This window comes from Cnephaeus nilssonii (genome assembly GCF_951640355.1).
Source record: "Cnephaeus nilssonii genome assembly, chromosome: 8".
In the NCBI taxonomy this organism is placed as follows: domain Eukaryota; kingdom Metazoa; phylum Chordata; class Mammalia; order Chiroptera; family Vespertilionidae; genus Cnephaeus; species Cnephaeus nilssonii.
Genome location: NC_137079.1, coordinates 95,912,240 through 95,933,432, shown reverse-complemented (window position 1 = coordinate 95,933,432; position 21,193 = coordinate 95,912,240). Strand labels below are relative to the sequence as shown.

Below are 21,193 nucleotides of genomic sequence, written 5' to 3'. Positions count from 1 at the left end.
ATGTTCTTTGACTAATGAGTCTTAAGATGTGCTAAACTGAAATATTTCATCTTCAAGGCTAGAAATGATAACAAAGTGGAAGAAATCTGCTCTTCTAGAAGCGCCATATTATGATCTGATTAAAAATGAGAAATTGGACCTATTGAGTCAATTTTGTTGATAACAGATCTTTGAAACAGATTCACCTTTGCTAGGGTCTTCCAGTTCACAAATGGTTTGCCTGAAATAGACCAGACCTTTACAGGCTACTTAAATGTCTTTCTTCCTTTCCTTCCTCTTCCCCTCCTTTCTTTCTATCAATCCAGGCAGGAAAAAAGTAAGCAATTTGCAAATCTCAAAATAGCGAAAATGGGCAACCAGCTAGATCAATGATTTTCAAACTTTTTCATCTCATGGCACACATAAACTAATTACTAAAGTTCTGTAGCACACCAAAAAATATTTCTTGCTAATCTGACAGAAAAAAGGTATAAATTTGATTGATCCACACAGGATGACTATTGTTGTACTGGCTCTTGTCATTATTTTATTTAACAATCTAAGGGGAAAGAGGTCAGTGCCCTGACTAATTAGTGAGGTATAGCATGTTTTAAAAATTATTGTGGCACACGGGTTGAAATTTGCTGAGCTCAACCAGGCTTATCTAGAAATATCAGTGTTTCCCCATGACCTAAGCCCAACATAATTAGACCAATAAATTCCATAAGTATCTCTACGTGTTTTCTCATACTCAAGCTAAAATTTCAACATGTGTAACAGATAAATTTTCACATATTGAGATGTATACAAGAGAATGAAACCTTGTTTACTATTGCAAATAGTGATAGACAAAAAACTTGCCAATTGAAGATGGCAACCATCTGATTTAAAAACACTTGTCAAAGAAATATTCAGTCAATTCACATGCAAATTCCTTAACAGGGTACTTCTCTCTTCTTCATCACTTCCCTTTTTCTCTCAGTGACCCCCCTGCACTCTAATCTTACCCTCCCGGAGGATGCAGATCCTTTTCTATTCTGTTCTCCCTCTCATAGACCTCTAAACATGTCAGTCAATTAGCCTTTCAAACTTTGGAGTTGGGTTGGGTTGGAGCAACTGAAAAATCTTTCAAGTAATCACATTGTGCCATCAGGTGGAAATTCAGTGCTTCCCAGGCAGAGAAAAATAGGAGAATTTTTTTCTGGTACATATATTACTAGAATTTCTGTTTTATGTTTGACTTAATCACAGAGAGATTCTGATAAATTTTATGAGTATACTATAAAGCCAGCTGAGGTCAGTCTCCATCCTATGTATTAACTTCATCAATTCAGTATTTTTCCAAAAGAAATCTTTGTATCCGCCCTGTAACTTTCCTAAATTTTTTTTAAAAAGCAACCAAAATCTGAATGCCTAACTTACATTCTTGTTTTTGAACATGTAGCAGATGCACATGTTGCCCTTAAATTTGTCTTTTTTTTTCCAGACAAGTTTGTGCCTTAACTAAAAAATTTTTTTTACAGTTACTCACAAATAGCATTGTCTTCTGGTGTGGAATGCCAGAGTGTTTAAACATGCCATCTGAAGTTATTGCATTGGGTTAGGGCTCTCTACTGTTTTATCTGTTTTTAGAGGATACTATTTCAATAGACTCTCACTGATAGGAAGTGAATTTCTTTACTACATGTTATTTCTGGATTTTTAAATGAATAATGTACATTTTATTAGCATTCAAGAATGATGTGAAGATAGTATATATCTTATTGATTGTATCTTCTGTGCTAAGCTGTTCATTGAGGCATTCTTGGAGTGGCTTTTTTAAATACTATTTTTCCTTGATTTCTTTCTCTCATTTCAGATTAGAATCTCCCACACGAAGTCTAAGCATGAATGCCCCAAAGGGTGTTCATATTAAAGCTCATGCTGGGAAAATCAAGGCCCTTTCTCAAATGGACATCATTTTTCATAGTAATGATGGAATGGTGAGTTCAATTGATCAAGCTCCTACTGCATGTCTTGACAATACTCATGTCCATAAGGTATCAGTATATTAAATTTATGGTAGTTTGTAAAGAAATGTTACGAAAAGCATAGAGTAAAAAATGTGAAACAAAGGCAAATGTTAATTTAGCATTGAAAGAAGGTCCAAGAAAATTTAAAATAATTCCATATTGGATCCAGACAGCTTTCTTTGACTGGTATTTGTGCCACCTAGTCTCTTGTTATTTTCAGCTTTGAAAAAATACTACAGACTTTCAGAGTTTACAGAGAATATCAACTTTTCCATTTCCTAGTGATTCAACTTCTCTCAATATGGTCACTGGAAGGTACCTGTAAGTGACAACCATTATCTGTTACCGCTTACAGCACTGGGCTTCCTTATGACAAATTATTTTTAAATGAAAATACGATCTTTAAAAGTCAGTTACAATAAGGATAAAATCTGAAACTTCAAGCCCAGAAATAAAACATTACTGATAGAGGCCACAGTTATAGCAAGGCAATGGAGCACATGCTACTCAACGTGGATTGTTCTAGTGCTAGGTCAATTCACAGATTACCTATTTGAATTCAGGAAAGATAACAGGCCTCACTGGGCCCTATGTTCTCATTTGTCAAGTAGGGGAAATAATATTTGCTTAACTATGTCATAGGGTTATAAGACACCAATATGGTAATATGGGTGCAATATTTTGAAATTATGTAATTTAATATTAAGAAGAAGGTGTACTTGAGGCAACAAATGGAGGCCAGCTCATTAATGTAGACAGGAGCCGGCTGACAGGCAGTGAATGGAATTTAAAAGTCGTCTGGCAAAGCTCCTGCAAGTTTTAACTTAAAAAAGTTATGATGCCATTAACAGATAAATGCAAAAATGGAAATCAAGACATTTGGAATCTTATTACTAATTCATAATGTCACTACATTCTTAAAATGCATTAACTTGAAAAAATTTATATGGACTTTAATTTTTAAATAACATGACTTTTTCCCCATGAATTATGTGTCAATTTTAGCAGTCTGACTCATAATTAAAGTTCCTCTCCTTTATTACTGGGGGCCAGTTCAGAGTGAAGCAATGTGTGGCCTCCCACAAAATACTGTCCCTCAAAAGCATAAGAAGATATGCAATGAAGCGGTATATGAACTACCAGTGACTAGAGTTTGCTGGAAAAAAATAATTAGAAAAAAATTGACCAATTATCCATAAAAGAAAAGGAGAGAGGAAAGGCAGACAAACTAGGAAAAAATCAAACACACATGGGAAAAAGCAAGTATCCACAGAGCCCAAAGCATTGGGCAATAACCTCTTAAATAGGTTCTGCTTTTAAAAAATACCCATTTTATTCCTTTTATTCTAGGAGTCCCAGACCATAGGGGTAAAGCTTTTCCTGTAATGCCACTGTTTCACCCCCTGCTTCTCATGGCAGCGGTCAGTGTCCCACGAGGGAGGACACCTGCAAACATCAATTTATTAAAAGACTGGAGTTCAAGGATGAGAGCCACATAAAATAAAGGATCTAACTTTGTTGGCAAAAAAAGATTATTATGCTTACCCACAACATGCTTTAATTCCTTCTAAGAAGTGAGCACCCTAGGATAGGTATGGTTTGCAGCTCAGTGCGACAATTCTTATTGCCTTCAGTTATCAAAAAAATTTCCAAATCTCAACCAATGGCCATTTGTTTGCATTTCAGTTTAACTATAATAGGAACACAAAATTCAGTAGCTTTTATTTTAGTTGGCTTTTATCACTATCTACTGCTTTTCTGCATCTAATAGAAGGCAGGAGTTTCAAATATGTTTAAAGTTAGGGAAATGGTTGATAGCTAATAGGATAAATGTAATTGCCTTTCACAGAAAATAAAATCAGGAGAAATTCCAACATTCACAGGTAAAAATTATTTAGATTAATCTATTTCTGTGGCTTGCAATTTATCCTAATAGGGAGGAGATGTCAAAGTGGATCACAAGATAAATGTGAATCAGCAAAAGAATTCTATTTTTGCTTTTGTCAGGTAATTCTGAAAGGCATTTTTGTGAGTGTAGCATTATAAATTTTCCTAGCTCAACTGGTACAATGGGTAAAAGTAAAAATGACTTCACTCCAAATTGGAGAAGAAATTATTAACACTTTGCCTGAATGTAAAATAGAAATAGGCTATAAAAGATTCAGATAATTATAACAAGTAAAAGCAGGTGCTTATTTCATTTTCTATGCTGAGAAAAACTAATGTTTAGAACATTTTGAGAATATGAATTTTATGCTTATCATGTTCTTTCCTCCTTTACCAATTAATCTCTCATCTTCTCCCAAACAGCTTGTGCTTGACACTGAAACTGTATGTTTACCCAAGTTGGTTCAGGGGACTCAGGGTCCTGCTGGCAGCTCACAAAGACTCTATGAAATTTGTGCGTGTCCAGATGGGAAGCTTTACCTGTCTGTGGCTGGTACAAGCACCACATGCCACGAAAACAGTCACATCTGTCCCTAAACCACCCACACCTTCCATGGAGAATCTGCCTTGTTTCAGTGAACTTTAGAGACTTCAAGCCTTCACACTTAGAGCAACTTGACACCCTGGAAAACTGAGGTGGTGGATGGAAGTAGGACACACTTTCAAAAAGAAATCGGAAAGAAAGCTGTGCCAATGAAAGGGTTCAGATGAATGTTGTGTGGGTGGTAGATGCAAAAGCCAAAGAAATAACAAAAGAATGTTTATTCTACTAGGTTGATTTTATCAGAATCTTGTGAATTTTCTTTTCCTTTCTTGTACATGTCAATCTACAATGAAATAGTGAATTGCTGTGTGGAATTAATTTATGATGTTCAATTGTGGCTATCTAACTCCCCTTAAAAGTAGCATTAGTCAATACTAAGACGACCCAAAGTTCTATGATGTGTTTTCATTATATCACTCAAACCTGTGAGTCTTTCTTTATTTTAATGCAAAGTATGCCAAGTTTAACAAGAAAATGTTCATATTTTAAATGGACTTTAAGGTTGATCTGATTTTCAATATGTAGTCAAAGGAATAAATCATACAAAATTAATCATGCTTTCTTTATAGTCAATGAGCAATAAAAAGCAACCTACATTTCCCCCAAAACTTCACAGTTTGAGCATCTTACTTTCTTTAATCCCCACAACTCTTTGAGGTATGTATTATTTTCCCCAAGTTACCGGTGATAAAAATGGTTCATGTAGAACAAGTCACAAGGTCATACAATATCTACTGGAAATTAAACTATGACCCTACATTTGAACAGCTGTTTTCACATGGAAAAACTTTGATATGTTGTTTCATTCCATCCAAAATACCAATCTACATAAATGTATAGATGGGATAATACTCTTTTGACAAGTGAAAGAACTAAAGTCCAAATGTGTTTTGTCATCCACCATGATTAAACAGCTAATAGATGGTAGGACTCATAACTGTCCATCCTGTGTACTTACATCTACACAATAGATAAAAGACTAGATATCTATATATATAAAAGCCTAATATGTAAATTGTCCCCACGGGAGTTCGACCGGGAGACCGCTTGCTCGCTATGGTATGTGCTGACCACCAGGGGGCGGTGTGGAATGAAGGGAGGCCCAGGGCGGCAACTGGAAGGAAGGCCCCAGCCAGCAGCCGGAAGGCCCCGATTGGCCCTGATCGCCGGCCAGGCCTAGGGACCCTACCCGTGTATGAATTTTGTGCACTGGGCCTCTAGTAACTTTATAAAATCAGACTCTTGGTTTGTGAAATAATATTTAGTATCAATTAATTGTAAACCCTGATTAATACATGACTTATTAAAATCTTTTCTATTTCTTATTTTCTACCAGCACTACAAATTCTTGACATCTAAAAAAAACAGTACAGCAAACTTGCACAGATAGAAGAAAATCCCATCCATCCCCAATCAGACCTGGAAACAACTTTATTTTATTAAAAACAATTTGAACATTTTACCAACATCATTCCTGGGCTCTCAGCACGCCGCACTCCCCCTCCAGCTTGGTGTTTAAACTAATTGGACTGTGCAGGTGTTCACTAGTTTTCTCATGGAGGCTATGAACAATTCAGCCCTTCTGCCCAGGACACTTTCATCCCTCTCTAACCTGGCAGAACCTGCTCAAGTGCAGAAGCCTGTTCCAACCGTTCTAGACTGCATGCTACTCAGGAGCAGCTACTCTACTAGGTTGAGTTTCCACTTTTCCTTTAACACAAAAAGCGTAACAGGGGAAGAGAAAGAAAAAGCATAAGATAATTAGTTCAGGCCCAAAATTTCTTGCCTTGAATTTCAAATTCTAAAATGCTCCCCAAAATGAAAATTTCCCAAATGTCAGTAGCAAAACCTGACCTAAATTTAGACGAGGCTATTTATACGATCTATGTATTCAATTCGGTGTGAATATTCATAGATTTCACTGCAAAAACATCAACCCTGATGAGAATGCTTCATTAAAAACTTCCCAAAACCCAATCCAAGGGTTTCATACAAAGGTTTGTGAACCTGTAACTTTATTTCAATTTTTTAAATTGATTTTTAGAGAGGAGAGGAGGAGAAACACAGATGTGAGAGCAAAACATCTTTCAGCTGCCTCCTACATGCCCTCTATCAGGGATTGAGCCCACAACTTGGGCATGTGTGCTGACTAGGAATCAAACTGGCAACCTTTTGGTGCATAGGACACCCAACCAACTGTGCCACACAGGCTAGGGCTGAACCTGTAACTTTTTAAAAAAGAAAGTCTACATGGACACGGGCAATAGGTTAGTGAAGACATTGAGGGGTGGGTAGGGGCTGGGAGGGGGGTGAATGGCGGGTGTAGAATGGCAGATATCTGTAATACTATCAACAATAAAAAATATTTTTTAAAAAAAGGAAGTCTAAAAAAAGAATCCCCCAAAACTCCAACTGGATCAACTATCATAAAGGCCAGACAAGGTTTCCTGTGTTAAGTTTTAATACCCTAAAGCAATAAAATACATTCTAAGTGCTGAAACTGAATTCCAAAGTAGCAAGTACTTCTTTAAAAATGCTCAGAAAGCTGAAGATCCAGAATTTGGGTAGTCCTAGAAGACAGAACTCGCAGCACTGCTCTGCCTAAGTTTGAAGACTTGCATCTCAGATATAAAGAGGAACATTTCCTACCTGTTAGGGCTCAAGTGTGAATAAGCCCCAAACATGAAGCCCTCTCCTGAGACAAGGAAAATATCAATTCAGCCACTACCTACAGAAGAACCATATTTAAAGTATCTATTTTCAAATCCATAAATATACAGGTGGGGCAAAAGTAGGTTTATAGTTGTTTTTATGGAAAATAATACAATTAATAAATAATAATACAGAATAAACTTTCACATATTCACAACTGTAAACCTACTTTTGCCCCACCTGAATATACCATATATATCAACTAATCTTATTTCCTAAAATGTAAAGTAAAATAAACTTTTTACTCAATAAGAATCTAATAAACCTAGTACTTTATATTCAATCATACAAAAGAAACCTACTAAAATTCCAGTATAAAAATATAGGGAAACTTAATTGTATTATTTCCTATAAACTTATATACATAATACACATATCAAAACTTAATATAGGGAGATATTAAGTTTGATTTTCAATGAACTTTTTCTCAGAAAATACCAGTTACAATGATTTCATATGTACATTTGCTTTATTAAAATTATGGCACTTAATATAACAGCAGAAATAATTACAGGGCTTCACATCCAGAAACAATAGAATCATTGCGGTGCATTCCTTATTACCAATAAAAGTAAAAAAGTTTTAATGTTCCATAAGTCCTTAATTGCACAAAATATTATATTTAGCATCATTTATAGCCAGCACACATATTTAAACTAATTATTACCTTTCTTTTACATTCTTCAAAAGAAATATGTTAAGTAAATACCTATGGTAGGACATTCAAACATAATTTAGCTGTCAGTTTAGAATCACTCATAGGGAAAATACAAGCTGATAATTACTCTTTTATAAACTATTGGATATTATCACAATACATTTTTTTCAATGTTTTCCAAAGTAAAATCCAAAAGGCTCCACCAAGTGCCATGTTGAAAGACATAAGATTTTAAACTGCAGCACCTTTAGACAACAAAAGATTGCATCCTGCTCAACCACACTATATAAATTATGACATTTGTGGAAAATACGTACAAACTTAAAAGCAAATGTTCTATCAGTTGATAAATGTTATTTTGGTAAGCAGTTCTTGGAAGCAATATAATAACATCTGGTGATAAGAACTGCCACAATTTTGAGTTTTCCATATGCTATCTTCATGAGAGAGGAAACCTGTAAACATAAGGTGTAAAAAACTTTTAGAATACAGATGCAATGTGCACTCAGTGCACCCTAGAAGTACTATCTGCCTATTCTAAATCAAGTAATATTCAGGATTAAAATATGGTACCGTTTTTTAAATATACTGAGTATTTAGGATGTAAAATTGCAACAAATTCATAATCAGATCCAGCTGATAAGAAAACAGCACATCCAAGAGGATCCATTTAAATAAAGGATAAAATTCCAAGACTTCATTCCCCTTTTTTGTTTAAAGCAATGATATTCCAGTGTTTCATTAGCCCCTTCAAAAGTATCATGTTAAAAACATAAAATTCATCCTAAACAGACATATTCTTTTCTAACAAACTGCTAAGCTTTGATGATATAAAGTGCAGTTCAATACGGTGCCATCCTAGCCATTCAAATACATCTAGCAATTTTTCAGTTCACCATCATCTTAAAAATAATTTTCTTTTAGATTCTGTCAAAATCTTCTATTGATATTGATATTCATAAGAACTCCAAAATTCTTCTCAAACAATCTACAATTCCTAAATAAGTGGTAATGAAGTCAGGAAGGACAGCAATTCATTCAAGATGTAGCTCTACTTTTTTTAAATACTTTCACACTTTTTGTTGTATAAAATTTTCAAGTTTTATTATGATACAGGCAGTACATTCCATTACCCTCATAGCAACCTCAGAAGTGAACCTGTCATTTGGAATCTGTGGGAAAGGAAGCAAGTCAGGATATCTTGTTTTTAAACTGTCTACACCGTAAGCTTCCAATGTGTGGACATCATTTGTCAGTCCTTCAAGTTGCTGACTATATTCCTCTATTTTTTGTGCAAGTGCAGTTGGCTTTACATCTTTATCAGACTTTCCCCTCACAGCATAGTCAGCAGCAATCAAAGCTAATTTGGTAGAAAGGTAACATTTAAAGCATACCCATTCATTGGCATTTTTATGAAGGTCATTCCTGGCAGCTGAAAAATTTGCTCTGGCTTGTCTCAACCACCTACGTGCTTCAACTGGATTACCAACTGACTTGAAAGTGGGAGGAACAAAGAACCGTTGAGAGTAAGTCTGTCCAGCTGAGGGTGGGCATTTTTCTTTATTTTGTTGTTGCCTTTCAGATTTATGGCTTGTTGCTTCTTGATTCCATGAAGTATAAAATCTTTGAAATGAGTACTTGTCTGACTGAAATCGGGCTGCTGAGGTTGAAAATGTCCGCCTTGAGGCTCTGTCTGCATTTTGATCTACAAAAGCCTGTTTCTCTAATCTGTTAATTTCATTCTGCAAATGTTTAAAAACTTCATTAGCAATGTCATGATTCTCTGGATTTTTGTCAGGATGCCATTTCAAATATAACCGTCTAATAATCTTTTTTCTTTCAGATTCTGGAAGCTTCCAAGCTTGCTCCACCACTGTTGTCACTTCTTTTAAAATCTCTGGTAAAGAATTCACCTTAAGCTTTTTGGGGGAATGGTGTTTTGAAGATGAGGTCTTATGGCTTTCTTTACCAGAGAAAAGAGGAGGAATGTTTCGCACACCAGGTGCTAGGAACTCTGTAGGGCTGGTTGGTGTAGAAGGGGCACTGTCTCTGCTTTGAGAGCTTTCCTCAGGCCTTGAAAACTTATACAGATCAAGAGAGCTAACTATTTTATATTCACTATAACCAATATCAATCTGATAGATCTTTCCTAGAAAACTAGAATTGTCAGCATCTTCTCTTTCAACTTCTTGCACAATAATTGCATATGTGTATGTTGGCTGGTATGATCCATAGATATCACCACCTTCAGCATCAACAAGGTACCCAACATACTCTCCTGGGTAGAAAACATTCATTGGATCCATAAGCAAAGTATAATGAATTTCAGCAGGTATTGGAGTGCCCGGCATTGGAAGCTCAAGTTTTGATGGTTCTGAAGAATCATATTTTACTCCTAAACTGTCAAGTTTCTCACTGATTCTGTAAATATCATTGCATCCTAACATAGCAATTAAATATGAAGTGTCAGAAATCAAATTGTCAGTGGCTGATTTAAGCGTCATTGCTAATGCTAATAGGAAATTAATGTCTTTACTGTCTGAATGTTGTATGTAGAGCAGGATGACAGCATTACCAAATCTCTTCAAAAAAGCAAAAGTTTCACTTTTACTGTGGGGAATAGGATTAAAACCTTTAACTCTTAATGTTGTTTGAAGCTTTTCAAAACAGGACACCTTCAATCCTTCTCTTAGAGCTTTGCAAAGTCTTATGGCTTTTTCTTCGTTGGCCAGGAAAGCATTATCATTTTCATGCTTCATAATTCTAATCAGTCCTGTAATGAACTGTTCCGAAGACAAGAGTAACTGCAGTCTTCCCTGAAGAGAACACAAGGCTCCAAACTGACAAACTTTGGGGGTCTCCTCATCTAACTGCTCTTCAAGGATACTGCTCAATAAACGAGGTCTGAGCTTTTGAGGAAAAAGCATTATCAACTTAGTATGAAATCCGTGGTCTTTCCCTAAGTAGCACTGGCTAAGATCAACCAACATTTGCACACCAATATTCCCCTGGATTCTACTTTTGTAATGTGGTGCATCATCAAACACTAAGATGCTGGACTTGACCAATCTACCATCCTGGCTTGGAAGGTAAAGTGCAAGGTCGCGTACATTCTCAAGATCACTCCTCACCTTTACTGAATCATTTTGTAAACTCTTGAACAAGCCAGAAACTACTCTTTTAACTGTACGCATTTCATTAGGATCTAATTGTTTTCCTTCAGAACTTTTGAATATGCGGCTCAACACTTCAACATATTGCTTAGTTGAAATAATATCTTCCGTACCTAAATGTTTGAACAACTGATGAAAGGTACCAAGTTCTAAAGGTAGTTTGTACAAATAAGGTTTAAAATCAGATTCATATTCTAGATTTATCACCACCTCTTCAGGCTTCAGAAGTTTCCAACCATCTTCTACCATCACAAAAGCAACCCCCCGCAGCTGAAAACGAAACTCCCTTTTTTCTGTACTGAGAAATTCATATATGCTCCTTAAGACCTTTGCTCTCGTTTTAACCATTTCTTCATCCAAAGTTGTAATGTTGCATATGTTTCTGCAGTTATTAATGACCTTATCAAGAGGGGGGTCCAGGTTAACATTAAGCATACTCAAGACTTGTTCAAGCTGTTCTTGAGGACCAAGGTCACTACCTTCTTGTTCTTTGATACTCAAAGGCGTGGCTTTCTCTGGAAGAATAGGGCAGGATGTCCATAACAACTGAAGTACATCACATTGCTTGAATTTTGGATTCACTTGTGCTCCACTGAACTTTATAAGAGGAAGTGTTCCATTTACCTCTTGATATTGAGGATGAAATCTAATGAATTCAGCAGGGGCCCGCTCGGGACATAAGAATGGTATTAAAGATAGTTCTTTCAAAAAATTTCCAGATAACAAGTCCATTCGTTCTTGGAATATATGATGAAGAAGTATATCAACTGTATTTTGCAAAGTTTCTTTAGACCAGTTTTCTGTATTAGCTCTCACAGAGATTTCCTTAGCAAACTGTAACAACTGCTGCTGAGAAAGCATGTATTTTAGTCCAATGTTTCTTAAGAATTCCACCCAGGAGGTCATAAATGCAACTTGATTTTTGGGTTTTATAAGTTGTTCCAATTTTTTAAAGAAGTCCTTAGGAATGAACAAATTTTCGGGAAGCATAACTTCAAAAACCCTCACAGTTCTATCATAGAAATGCTTTGCTTGCTTTAGTCGACTGTTAGCATCATAGATTATCAATAAACTTTCCAGTTTTTCGAAAAGCTGTTCTTTGATCTCTGACAATTCCTCAATATTTGATAATCTATTCTTAAGATAGATCAAATGTTCTAATTTTGCATCATATGAGAGATTTTCAATTCTTGGTAAGAGGTGTTTCAAATAGACCTCTAGATCATCCACAGGTACACAACCAAGCACCTCATATAGTTCTTTTAAGTATATTTTTTCTTCAAGAAATGCAGATGGTGATGATTGTGTCCACTTTTCCACTTCAGCTGAAGGAATACTTTTTGTAAGTACATAGCATGTTCCAAATTTTGCAATGCTCATGTAGCGACCACTGATGGATTTGTAGCATGGAAGTGACTTTAAAATTTTTATGTCATCTTGGGACATCAAGTGACTCAAATTGCAGTTGAAATACATCAAAAGTGCTTCAAAGTCATTTTCTACTAATTTTTCGGCTCTAAATGTTGAAGTTTGAACCATATAATGTACAGCCCTCAAAATGCTTGTGGGGCTCTCTATGTTTGCTGTGTGACATGACAACAGAGGAACAAATGCACTATCTTTTGAACATATTTTGTTCAAGGCAAGCTGAATACAGCCAGCTTTCATGAGAGCATGAAAGACTTTATCACTTTGGGCATTTGGAAAAACTGCAATGTGCATGAGGCTTAGAGGAAGCAGAACATCCCCTTCAGGAACTACAAGCTGATTGGCTGAAACAGTAAACTTTGTTCCTGGAAGCAATGCCCAGTCTTTTAGGATATCAACAACAATGTCAAATGTTGGTTTTGTTTCTTCTTGTTCTTCTTTCACATTTACAGATTCACTGATAAAATGCCATGCATTCTTAAGCCAGGACTCGCTTGCAAAATTATCTTTCCACTTCGTACAAGTTTTGGTCTTATATTCACGAGGCAATACAGAGGACAACAAATCAGCAAAGCTGGAAATGTCAAACACTTTTGCAACTTTACAGTTCAATAAAATATTACCGTATTTCAAATATAATGTATTCATGAACAAATCTTTGCGTGATGGAATCAATTCATGGTATGTTGTTAGAAACTTGGGTCGTTTTGCATCAAAAGTTTGCAAAACACTGTCCAGTGTAATGAGAAGGGGAAGTCCCTCCACTTCCATCTCATTTTCTTCTGCATCCTTAAAACAATAATCAACTAAAAGTTTTAAACTATGAAAAAGTTTTAGGTTAGTCTGCTGGAGTCGACAAGGCAGCTTCCCAATATGGCAATTAGTATCAGGAGAGGAAAATGTCATTAAGAAAGACCTAACATCAGCAGGAGTTACATAACTAACAGGAATATCTGCATCTACAAGACAGTGGAACAGATTAGCTGTTTCATCACAGTTGTAAACCAAGTTGAAACCAATTTCTAAAAGTAGGTGCTTCAGTCTATAGACATTCTCTGCTACCGTTTTCCGTGTTGTGATATTATAATCTGCATTTTTAAGGTGCTGTAATTCATCCTGCAGTAAATTGTCAAAAAATGGTCTAGTTTTATTTGAAGTAGACATATTAATCCAAGTAATGATAACCGCAGAATGCAAATCAGAGCCATCAATATTTGGAGCCCGTACAACAGGTAAAAGACGTTTCATATCTTCATGAATGCAACTATAAAGTGCTTTCACTAGACAATATAAATCTGGTTGTAGATCAAGCCTGTTAACTGGGAAAAATGATAAAAACTTCTTTAAAGTGTCCTTTACAACATGAATAGGCGTGTTCTGTAAAACTGATAATGTTGGATCAGAACCAGGGAAATAGCGCTTTTTTAACTGGATTAGTAATTCCACATATGCTGGAGCTATTAATGCTGTCATTAAGCTGTTATTCCAGTCACTTCGAACACCAACTCCATTATCATCACGCCACAGATTTCTTCTGGCTGAATCTAGAGCAAAGTGGCCATTCATATGAAATGGTAATCCTGTCTCTAAAGAGAGAGGCAAAAAACAGAAGGCCCTGTGGGGTTTTTTATAGTTGTGAGTAATGCAGGCAGCTACTCCACCACGAGGGAAGAGAGTAATATCTTGGTTCTTGTGAGCTGATATAACGCTCTTAGATACTTTTTCCATACTTGAAAAACCTGATCTATTACAAATTAGCCATGTGGTAAGATTTCCTTCAGAGTCCTCAGTATCCATTGTATAGGTGATTTGTTGAACTGGTATGTCTTTGAGCTGCCTCTTTTTAGTAACACTGTCAATTACAGATGCATGAAATTGTTTCCTTTTCAATCTGTCTCCATCAGTGATTTTGCCCTTTACGGAATACAACACATTTAGAGCTCCAGTAGTTTTATCTATTTCACAAATAGAAATTTTTTCCATGTGATTAAGAAACATTAAAAGTTCTGCCCCATCTGACCGCAATTTGTCCAAAAGATTCTGGACCATTCTGTCTGATGATGGAACTGAAGAAATTTCTGAAATTTTTGCCATTTCTGCATTACGGAGAGGAAATCTAAACATTGTGCAATTATCCAGTTTAAAGTGGGTTCCCAAATAAAGATCCAGAACATCTGAGAACTGTGTCCTAAAATCTGCATCCAAATCTCTAAACATACGTCCAGGACTAATGGATGTGGCTCCTGGTGCGTATCTGGCATGAGGATCAAAAATACACAGGATATCATTGCCAGAAATAAAAGAAGGACAGTCTGTAATATGATACACAGAATTGAATCCTATTCCATACTGTCCAGTTTTATAAGGATTTCCTTCTTTGGTGCCTTTTCCAAGATTCTGAATTCCTCTGACATCATCGTCTGTAAAAGGTTGGTTGTTATACACACAAAGTGCTGGCCCCTGCAATGGGGCCCACTTATCATCAAATATTCTATCTACTGGATGTTGTCTAGGATCAAACACAAAACAGATTTCTGTGGCCTTTGCATCATCAGCATTTTGAAGAAGTTCTTTCAACATCTCCTTTTCTGAAGGATAGGCATTAAGGATACTCTTAATTCTGCTGGTGAGTTTTTCTTTCTGTCCAAATTCCGAGCCAAGTGTTGTAAAGCAGATGTTGGATGCATATCTTTCTAAGGCTTTATGCCGTTTTGGTACTGCTCCTAGTTTTACAGCTACTTCCCTGGGTATATCAGCATGGCAATATTTTACGGTGGTATCCTTTACTTTTATCCAGGGACAATCATTGTAGCATAAAGATTTAGCAGGAAGAAGTTTAAGATTAGTATCTGGCAATAATATTTTGCCATAATTTTTCTCACAAAATTCTTGTTTCTTTTCTCTAATGACACTCCATATTCCTTCACTAATTATTCGCCGGCAAAGCTGAAAAGTCTCTTCTGTTATTTGCTTTGTTCCCCTTTTTTGATCAATGGATTCCAAAACAAGGGCAAAATCTTCAACAGTAAATGACTGCCTTACACCCACACTTTCAAAAAGTTCACGGAAATTATTTTTATATTTATTAGGCAACTGATAAAGGTATGGTGCTGCTTCAAAATTCAAATGAAAAGAAACTTTTTCTGAGTCAACATATGCATTCTCAACTAGAATGAAACTAAAGGTTTTTAACTTTTCGACAATTGATAACTTAGTGATTTCATTTTGCATCATTGCTTCATGAAGATATTTGTAGCAAGCATTGGTGATATTCTCTTGGTATAATGTAACTCCATCATTAACTGATTTTGCAACTACTTTCAATTGGTTTACAACCAGATCAACTGTTGGCTTCCTTAGTAACCCCAAAAACTCCTTAACAGCCAATGGCACTGAACCACAACCTCTGAAGGAATGTGAGTTTTCATTTAGAATTGGCTGCAAAAGACAAACTATATCTTGATGCTCAGCTGTGTAAAGGTCAGTTGCTGCAAACATGGTTTCAGGCTTAAAACTGTTACCTTTCCAGTCCAAAGAAAAACCTGCTGGTTTTGTTAGAAATGGAAGGAAGGGGATTGTTTGATACTTTGCAGCAAAATCCTTTGCTCTAGGATCCCTTATTTTCAGCTTTTCATCAATAAGACTTAATAGGATACTACTTCTTAGACAAGCAGCAGCATGATCACTTTTATTGATTTCAGTTACTGACTCTGTACGTTCTAGCATGTCATCCCATAAAATATCATCTTTTGCCATACCTAACTGAACTAGCTTAATCAAAATAATAGGATTAAGATAATCCTGAGTAGAGCCATAAGGAAATCGTCCATCTTTAGTATCAAATAACTTTGCAACTCTTCCTTCAGGATGAATTAATCTTGATGGTAAAACCAAAGGATGTCCCTCTAAAGAGCAAGGAATACATGGAGTAACACGAAGAATTCCTGAGAATTCCTCAATTTTTTCATTTAAAACAAAATTCATTAAAGGATCTCTGAGTTCTGCTTCAATTTCTTGAATATTGGGAAAAAATACTTCTGAAAAAAACTGTTTCTCTGAAAATGTATTCTCAAGCAGTATCTGTTTGCAGCCAGCTTCTTCAAATCCTAATTTTACTGAAGAAGGAAGTTCAACAGCACAAAGGTTTTTTGACCCAGTCTTCTTGAGGTATTTTAAAAATATCTTGAAGGCTGCTGGACCAACATCTCCTCTTTTAAGTATAGAGTCATCTAGAAATCTCACATTCTTCATGGAAACCCATGTAGATCCATCAGAGAAGACTCTGGTCAATTCTTTCCCTTTTCCATGAGCTATATCTTCATAAAATCCTTGACAAATTACAGAAAAATCATCATGAACTAAATCAGGATCAGGCCACACTGCATAGTACGTATAATCCATTAACTCCCCACTGGTGGCCAGGTCACGTAGGACACTGAGTGCCTCTAAGTAAGCTTTCACAATAACGTGTCTCATGAAGGTGGTATTCCATCGTCCTTTTGTATCTGTCTTCCAGATTTCTTTTCTGTTGGAAGTTACAGCAAAACACCCATTGATGTGAACTGGCAATCCTGTTTTTATTCGTAAAGGCAAATAGCAAAACACCTCTCCCATGTGTGGTTTCACAGTCCACTTCTGGTCCTGGACTTCGGACAGCAGAACTCCTACTGCACCACAAGGAACCAGTCCTAGTCTTCTTCCACTTTCATTCAGGGAAAACTTCAGAGCCTCTCCTGTATCCATGCAGGTACATATAAGCCACGTGGTGCACTCCACTGTTTTTTGTGACAACTCATCTGATGGCTTTTTTGATTGGCCAGATTTAGCCATTTCAAAGAGAGCAGCTGGGTCATCATCTGGACCTCTAAAAAGAGGTGAATGTAAATCAGCAATCCTTCTGAACACATGGTGAAATTCTTCAACTGTGATCTGAAGAATGCAGGATGACTTTGGTGCATCAGTAGGAGGCTTTTTATTACTGCTGCTGCAAGTTTTCATAAGCTCAGCAGCTTCTTTTAAAACACTTAAGATAGGTGCATTCAGTGCTTTGGAAGAGCAGATTTTTTTTTTAATTATTATTGTATCTTGTGCTAAGCTGGGATTGCTTTCCTCAATTTTCAAGTACTTCAAATACATTGAGTTTACACTCTGAGTGAAAATGATAAGCCTGTGTCCACACAAACTAAATTCATCCACGAGAGAGTAAATATCTGCTGTATTATAACAGGTATTACTAACTTCACTCACTTTCGCTTCCTGCTGAGTTCTAAAGGACAGTCGGAAAAGAGTTCCACTGTAGCTGTAAGGTGTTTCTACAGTCAAGGGTAACTGACAGCCAAAAACGTCTATAAATGGTTTGAACTGATTAGGAAACTTCCTAAGTCTTTTCTGTTGTTTACTCCAATTAATTTTGATCCCAGGATTAGATCTGTCTTTAATGTGTTTACTGATATGGTTTATGTTTGGATCAAACATTATCATGAATTCTCGACTCATAATGATAGGAATGTCAGTAATATGGTACACAGAATTAAATCCAAGACCAAATTTACCAACTTTGTCTACTTCTCCTCTTTTTAAAGATTCCCCTAACCTAGTTATGTTAACAAAATCTGAATCTGAGAATTCAGAATTATTGAATGACCACAAAGCAGGTCCATGACATGCTGCCATCCCTGGGTCCAGGAGATTCTCTCTAATATCCATATTTCTTCTCATATCAATCATGAAACTGCATTCTGTTGCATTTGCATCATCTGCATTTTGAAGTAGTTCTTTAAAAATATCTGACACTGAAGGATATTCTTCCAAAATATTTTTAATTCTTACAGTAAGTGGTTCTCTTTGTCCAGACTGTTCAAATCCCATGTTTTCAGGATTGATCAATCTTGTACTAAGGCATGGAACTTTCAGCCATTCTGCAGTTTTCATGGGTATGTCCTCATGTACCAAAATGATTGGTTCCACAGAATCTTCCAATAAGTCATTAAGGTCATCAACTTTGATGTCACAATAACAGCATTCATGAATTGACTTCATGATTAGTTTAGAAGGGTTTCTGTTATGATGTATAGGAACTGGTGTGTTGGGGCTTACTGGAATCTGATTGCTATATAGCCATCTGATAATATTCAACATAAGATGAAGATTTTGTTTGCTTTCTTGTTCACTGAGATCTTGATCACTTTTGAGATATACCTTCTGGATAACCATGTTTATATGATCTGATGTTAGCTCCTCTATTGAACCACAGACCTTAAACAGTTGGTGGAATTTTGCCATGGTTTTGGGCACATTATGCAAATAAGGCTGAAGGTCAAGATCATGGAATGGTTTTATCACAGCCTGGGCGAGGGGACAAAATTTTTTGCCAGTCCAAACCCAGGGAAATTTTAAGGCTCTAAAAGCATCTTTCCCTTCATTTAAATGATCATGCATGAATCCATAAATTTCAAGCAAAATATGTTGGAATTGGTAGTAGTCTTCATCACTAAAAGTTTTCGAAGTATACCACTCAACAACAATTTTAAAGTGTTTCAAGACAGCACTAATGCTAGGTTTTGTGAAGATACCTAGAGCTTTTTCCAAGTTTACATGGATACTTTCAACAAGAGGAAGTGCTGAGCCAACTAGAATTGCATGGGCTGCATCACACATATCTGGTGGGGCACAAAGACTACAGAGATCCCCTTTCCATACTAAAGAACCTGGATAATTTGGAGGCCTTTTCTTGCAAGCTGGAACCCATTTTATTTTCTTCAGTGTCATCATTCCTTCAGATGACTGCAACAGTGTATGATTCCTATTTAAAACCAGTAAGAGTGTTTTGGCTTTCTTTGTGAGAACTTCCTGATTTGGACAAGCACTGACCTGTAAGGCTTCAATTTTTTTTGCCACTTGTACAACATCTTTCTCTTTGAGACTGGCTTCGTTTTTTAAACCAATCTGTCTTAAAGAGTGAAGAATATCTGGTGAGGTGAAAACTGAAGGTGGGAAGCAAGTTTCTTCTTCACTATAAAAAAGATCCTTTAGTGCTTCTATATCAGGATCAAAGAGTTCACTGGCTGATACCATTCTTTCCTGTGAAATCTGAATGAATTTTAATGGCATTAACCAATCAAGTACATTTGGATTCTCATTTTTAAGAGAGGATAGATTCTCAAGGATCCATAACATAAGGTGTGTTATCTCTACATGTGAATAAAATCCATTTTCAATATCTTTTAAAACAAGCTTTAAGCAGCTAGGGGTCTTTAACTTCTCTATTTTCAACATGTTTGCCAAGCGAATAGTAGCTTCATCATTACTGTCTATTACTGGAATAGAGAGTCGCAGATCTGGAGGAAGTTTGGCAGTATGGTGCAAGACTTTACAACCTTTCAGTTTTGTATAAGAGGAAATTCCCTGATCAGATGAATTGTTAATTCGTTTGAATATTGCCAATTCCTGAATTATTCTTTTTTCCTTTTCGCTGCTATCAGTTAAAGTGGCTAGGAACTTCCTCAGGGCATCTTTGTGTGTCGGAAGTAGTGAAGCGATTTGATTACATAATTTCTGCAATGGCATCTTCTCCATTATCTGCAAAACAGCACTTGGTAATGGTGAATGAATGTAATTTTTAACAAGTGGATGTTTTATGGAGGCATCTAATTTCTTAAGGACAATCCCTCCAAGTTTCTGTACAATGTCAGCTAAAAATTCTGGAAGTTGTGCTTCAGATTCATCATCTAAAATGACTAATGATGGAATCCTGAGTCTAATGAGTTCCACACATGTCTGACCTTCTTCTAGTGTAGTTCTGGGGATGAGTGGCATCTCATCAAATAAAGTCAAATCCTCTGAAAAATGAATATAGAGATTCCTCCAAACCATTTTAAGCCATGAAACAGATGGATGATTTTTGTCTTCATCAAATGGATACCATTGAACGATCAACTCTCTGCCAGGCCAGAATGTATTCATTACTTCTTTGATTAGACGTGCAAATCGTTCTGGATTTAGAAGCTGCAGCTGAGTACATGGTCTTCCTGTAAATCATATACAGACATGTTATAAATATGTAATTCTACTATAACTTATTTAGCTTTCTATTCCCGCAGATTAGACAGTGCCAGACAGTCATTTTGAGAGTTTTAAGTACACTGTAAATATGCAAAAATTCGGCATAACTGGGCTTATAATAAATTTTAAATAATAGAGAATCTAACCATAAGTCCATATTTATAATAACCTAAGAGAGAAACAATTTTCTCTGGAAAGTGCTTATTTTAAATAAATATGTAAAATGTATTTACATGTGTTTTAAAAATTATCCTATAATGTTCTACAAATGGAATCAACATGGAAAACAATTTTTTGTGATTATTTTTCATAAATAAAAGTTCCAAAGAAAAGTGGATAAAGTTTAAGTAAGCACCATTTTATTTAGGGGTAGATAAGTAATTTATAAGCAACCACAACATGATATTTTTTTACATGTCTGCAGGAGCCACATGACTGCACAGATAACAAGAAGGGCCTGAAGTAAGAACACAAATGTTGTAATGAAGTAAGACCAACACTCTCTGAGGCTGAGATAGCAAGGAAACTTAGTTTCCTTCAATCACACGTGTCACTTAAGCTTTCTGGGACTTGCATGCTCTCATCCGGAAAAAGAATGAGAATGAGGTTCTAGGTCTCAAGACTGTTCTATATATACATGCCCAAGTAAGGAGCATATTCATAACTTTAACCACTGGTC

The 21,193-nt window shown here is 36.1% G+C and overlaps 2 protein-coding genes across 2 annotated transcripts in view; one reads left to right on the top strand and one right to left on the bottom strand.

The window, feature by feature from the left end:
* The window catches only part of SGCG (sarcoglycan gamma), a 130,447-nt gene extending 124,934 nt beyond the window's left edge, over window positions 1-5,513 (top strand). Inside the window, exons 7-8 of the mRNA XM_079778850.1 lie at window positions 1,838-1,961; window positions 4,302-5,513. Of these exons, the coding sequence (XP_079634976.1) occupies window positions 1,838-1,961; window positions 4,302-4,475 (298 nt within the window). The 3' untranslated portion in view covers window positions 4,476-5,513. The remainder of the gene's footprint in view (window positions 1-1,837; window positions 1,962-4,301) is intronic.
* A 2,137-nt stretch (window positions 5,514-7,650) lies between these two features.
* The window catches only part of SACS (sacsin molecular chaperone), a 55,897-nt gene continuing 42,354 nt past the window's right edge, over window positions 7,651-21,193 (bottom strand). The window contains exon 9 of the mRNA XM_079778848.1: window positions 7,651-20,480. Within this exon, the coding sequence (XP_079634974.1) occupies window positions 8,923-20,480 (11,558 nt within the window). The 3' untranslated portion in view covers window positions 7,651-8,922. The remainder of the gene's footprint in view (window positions 20,481-21,193) is intronic.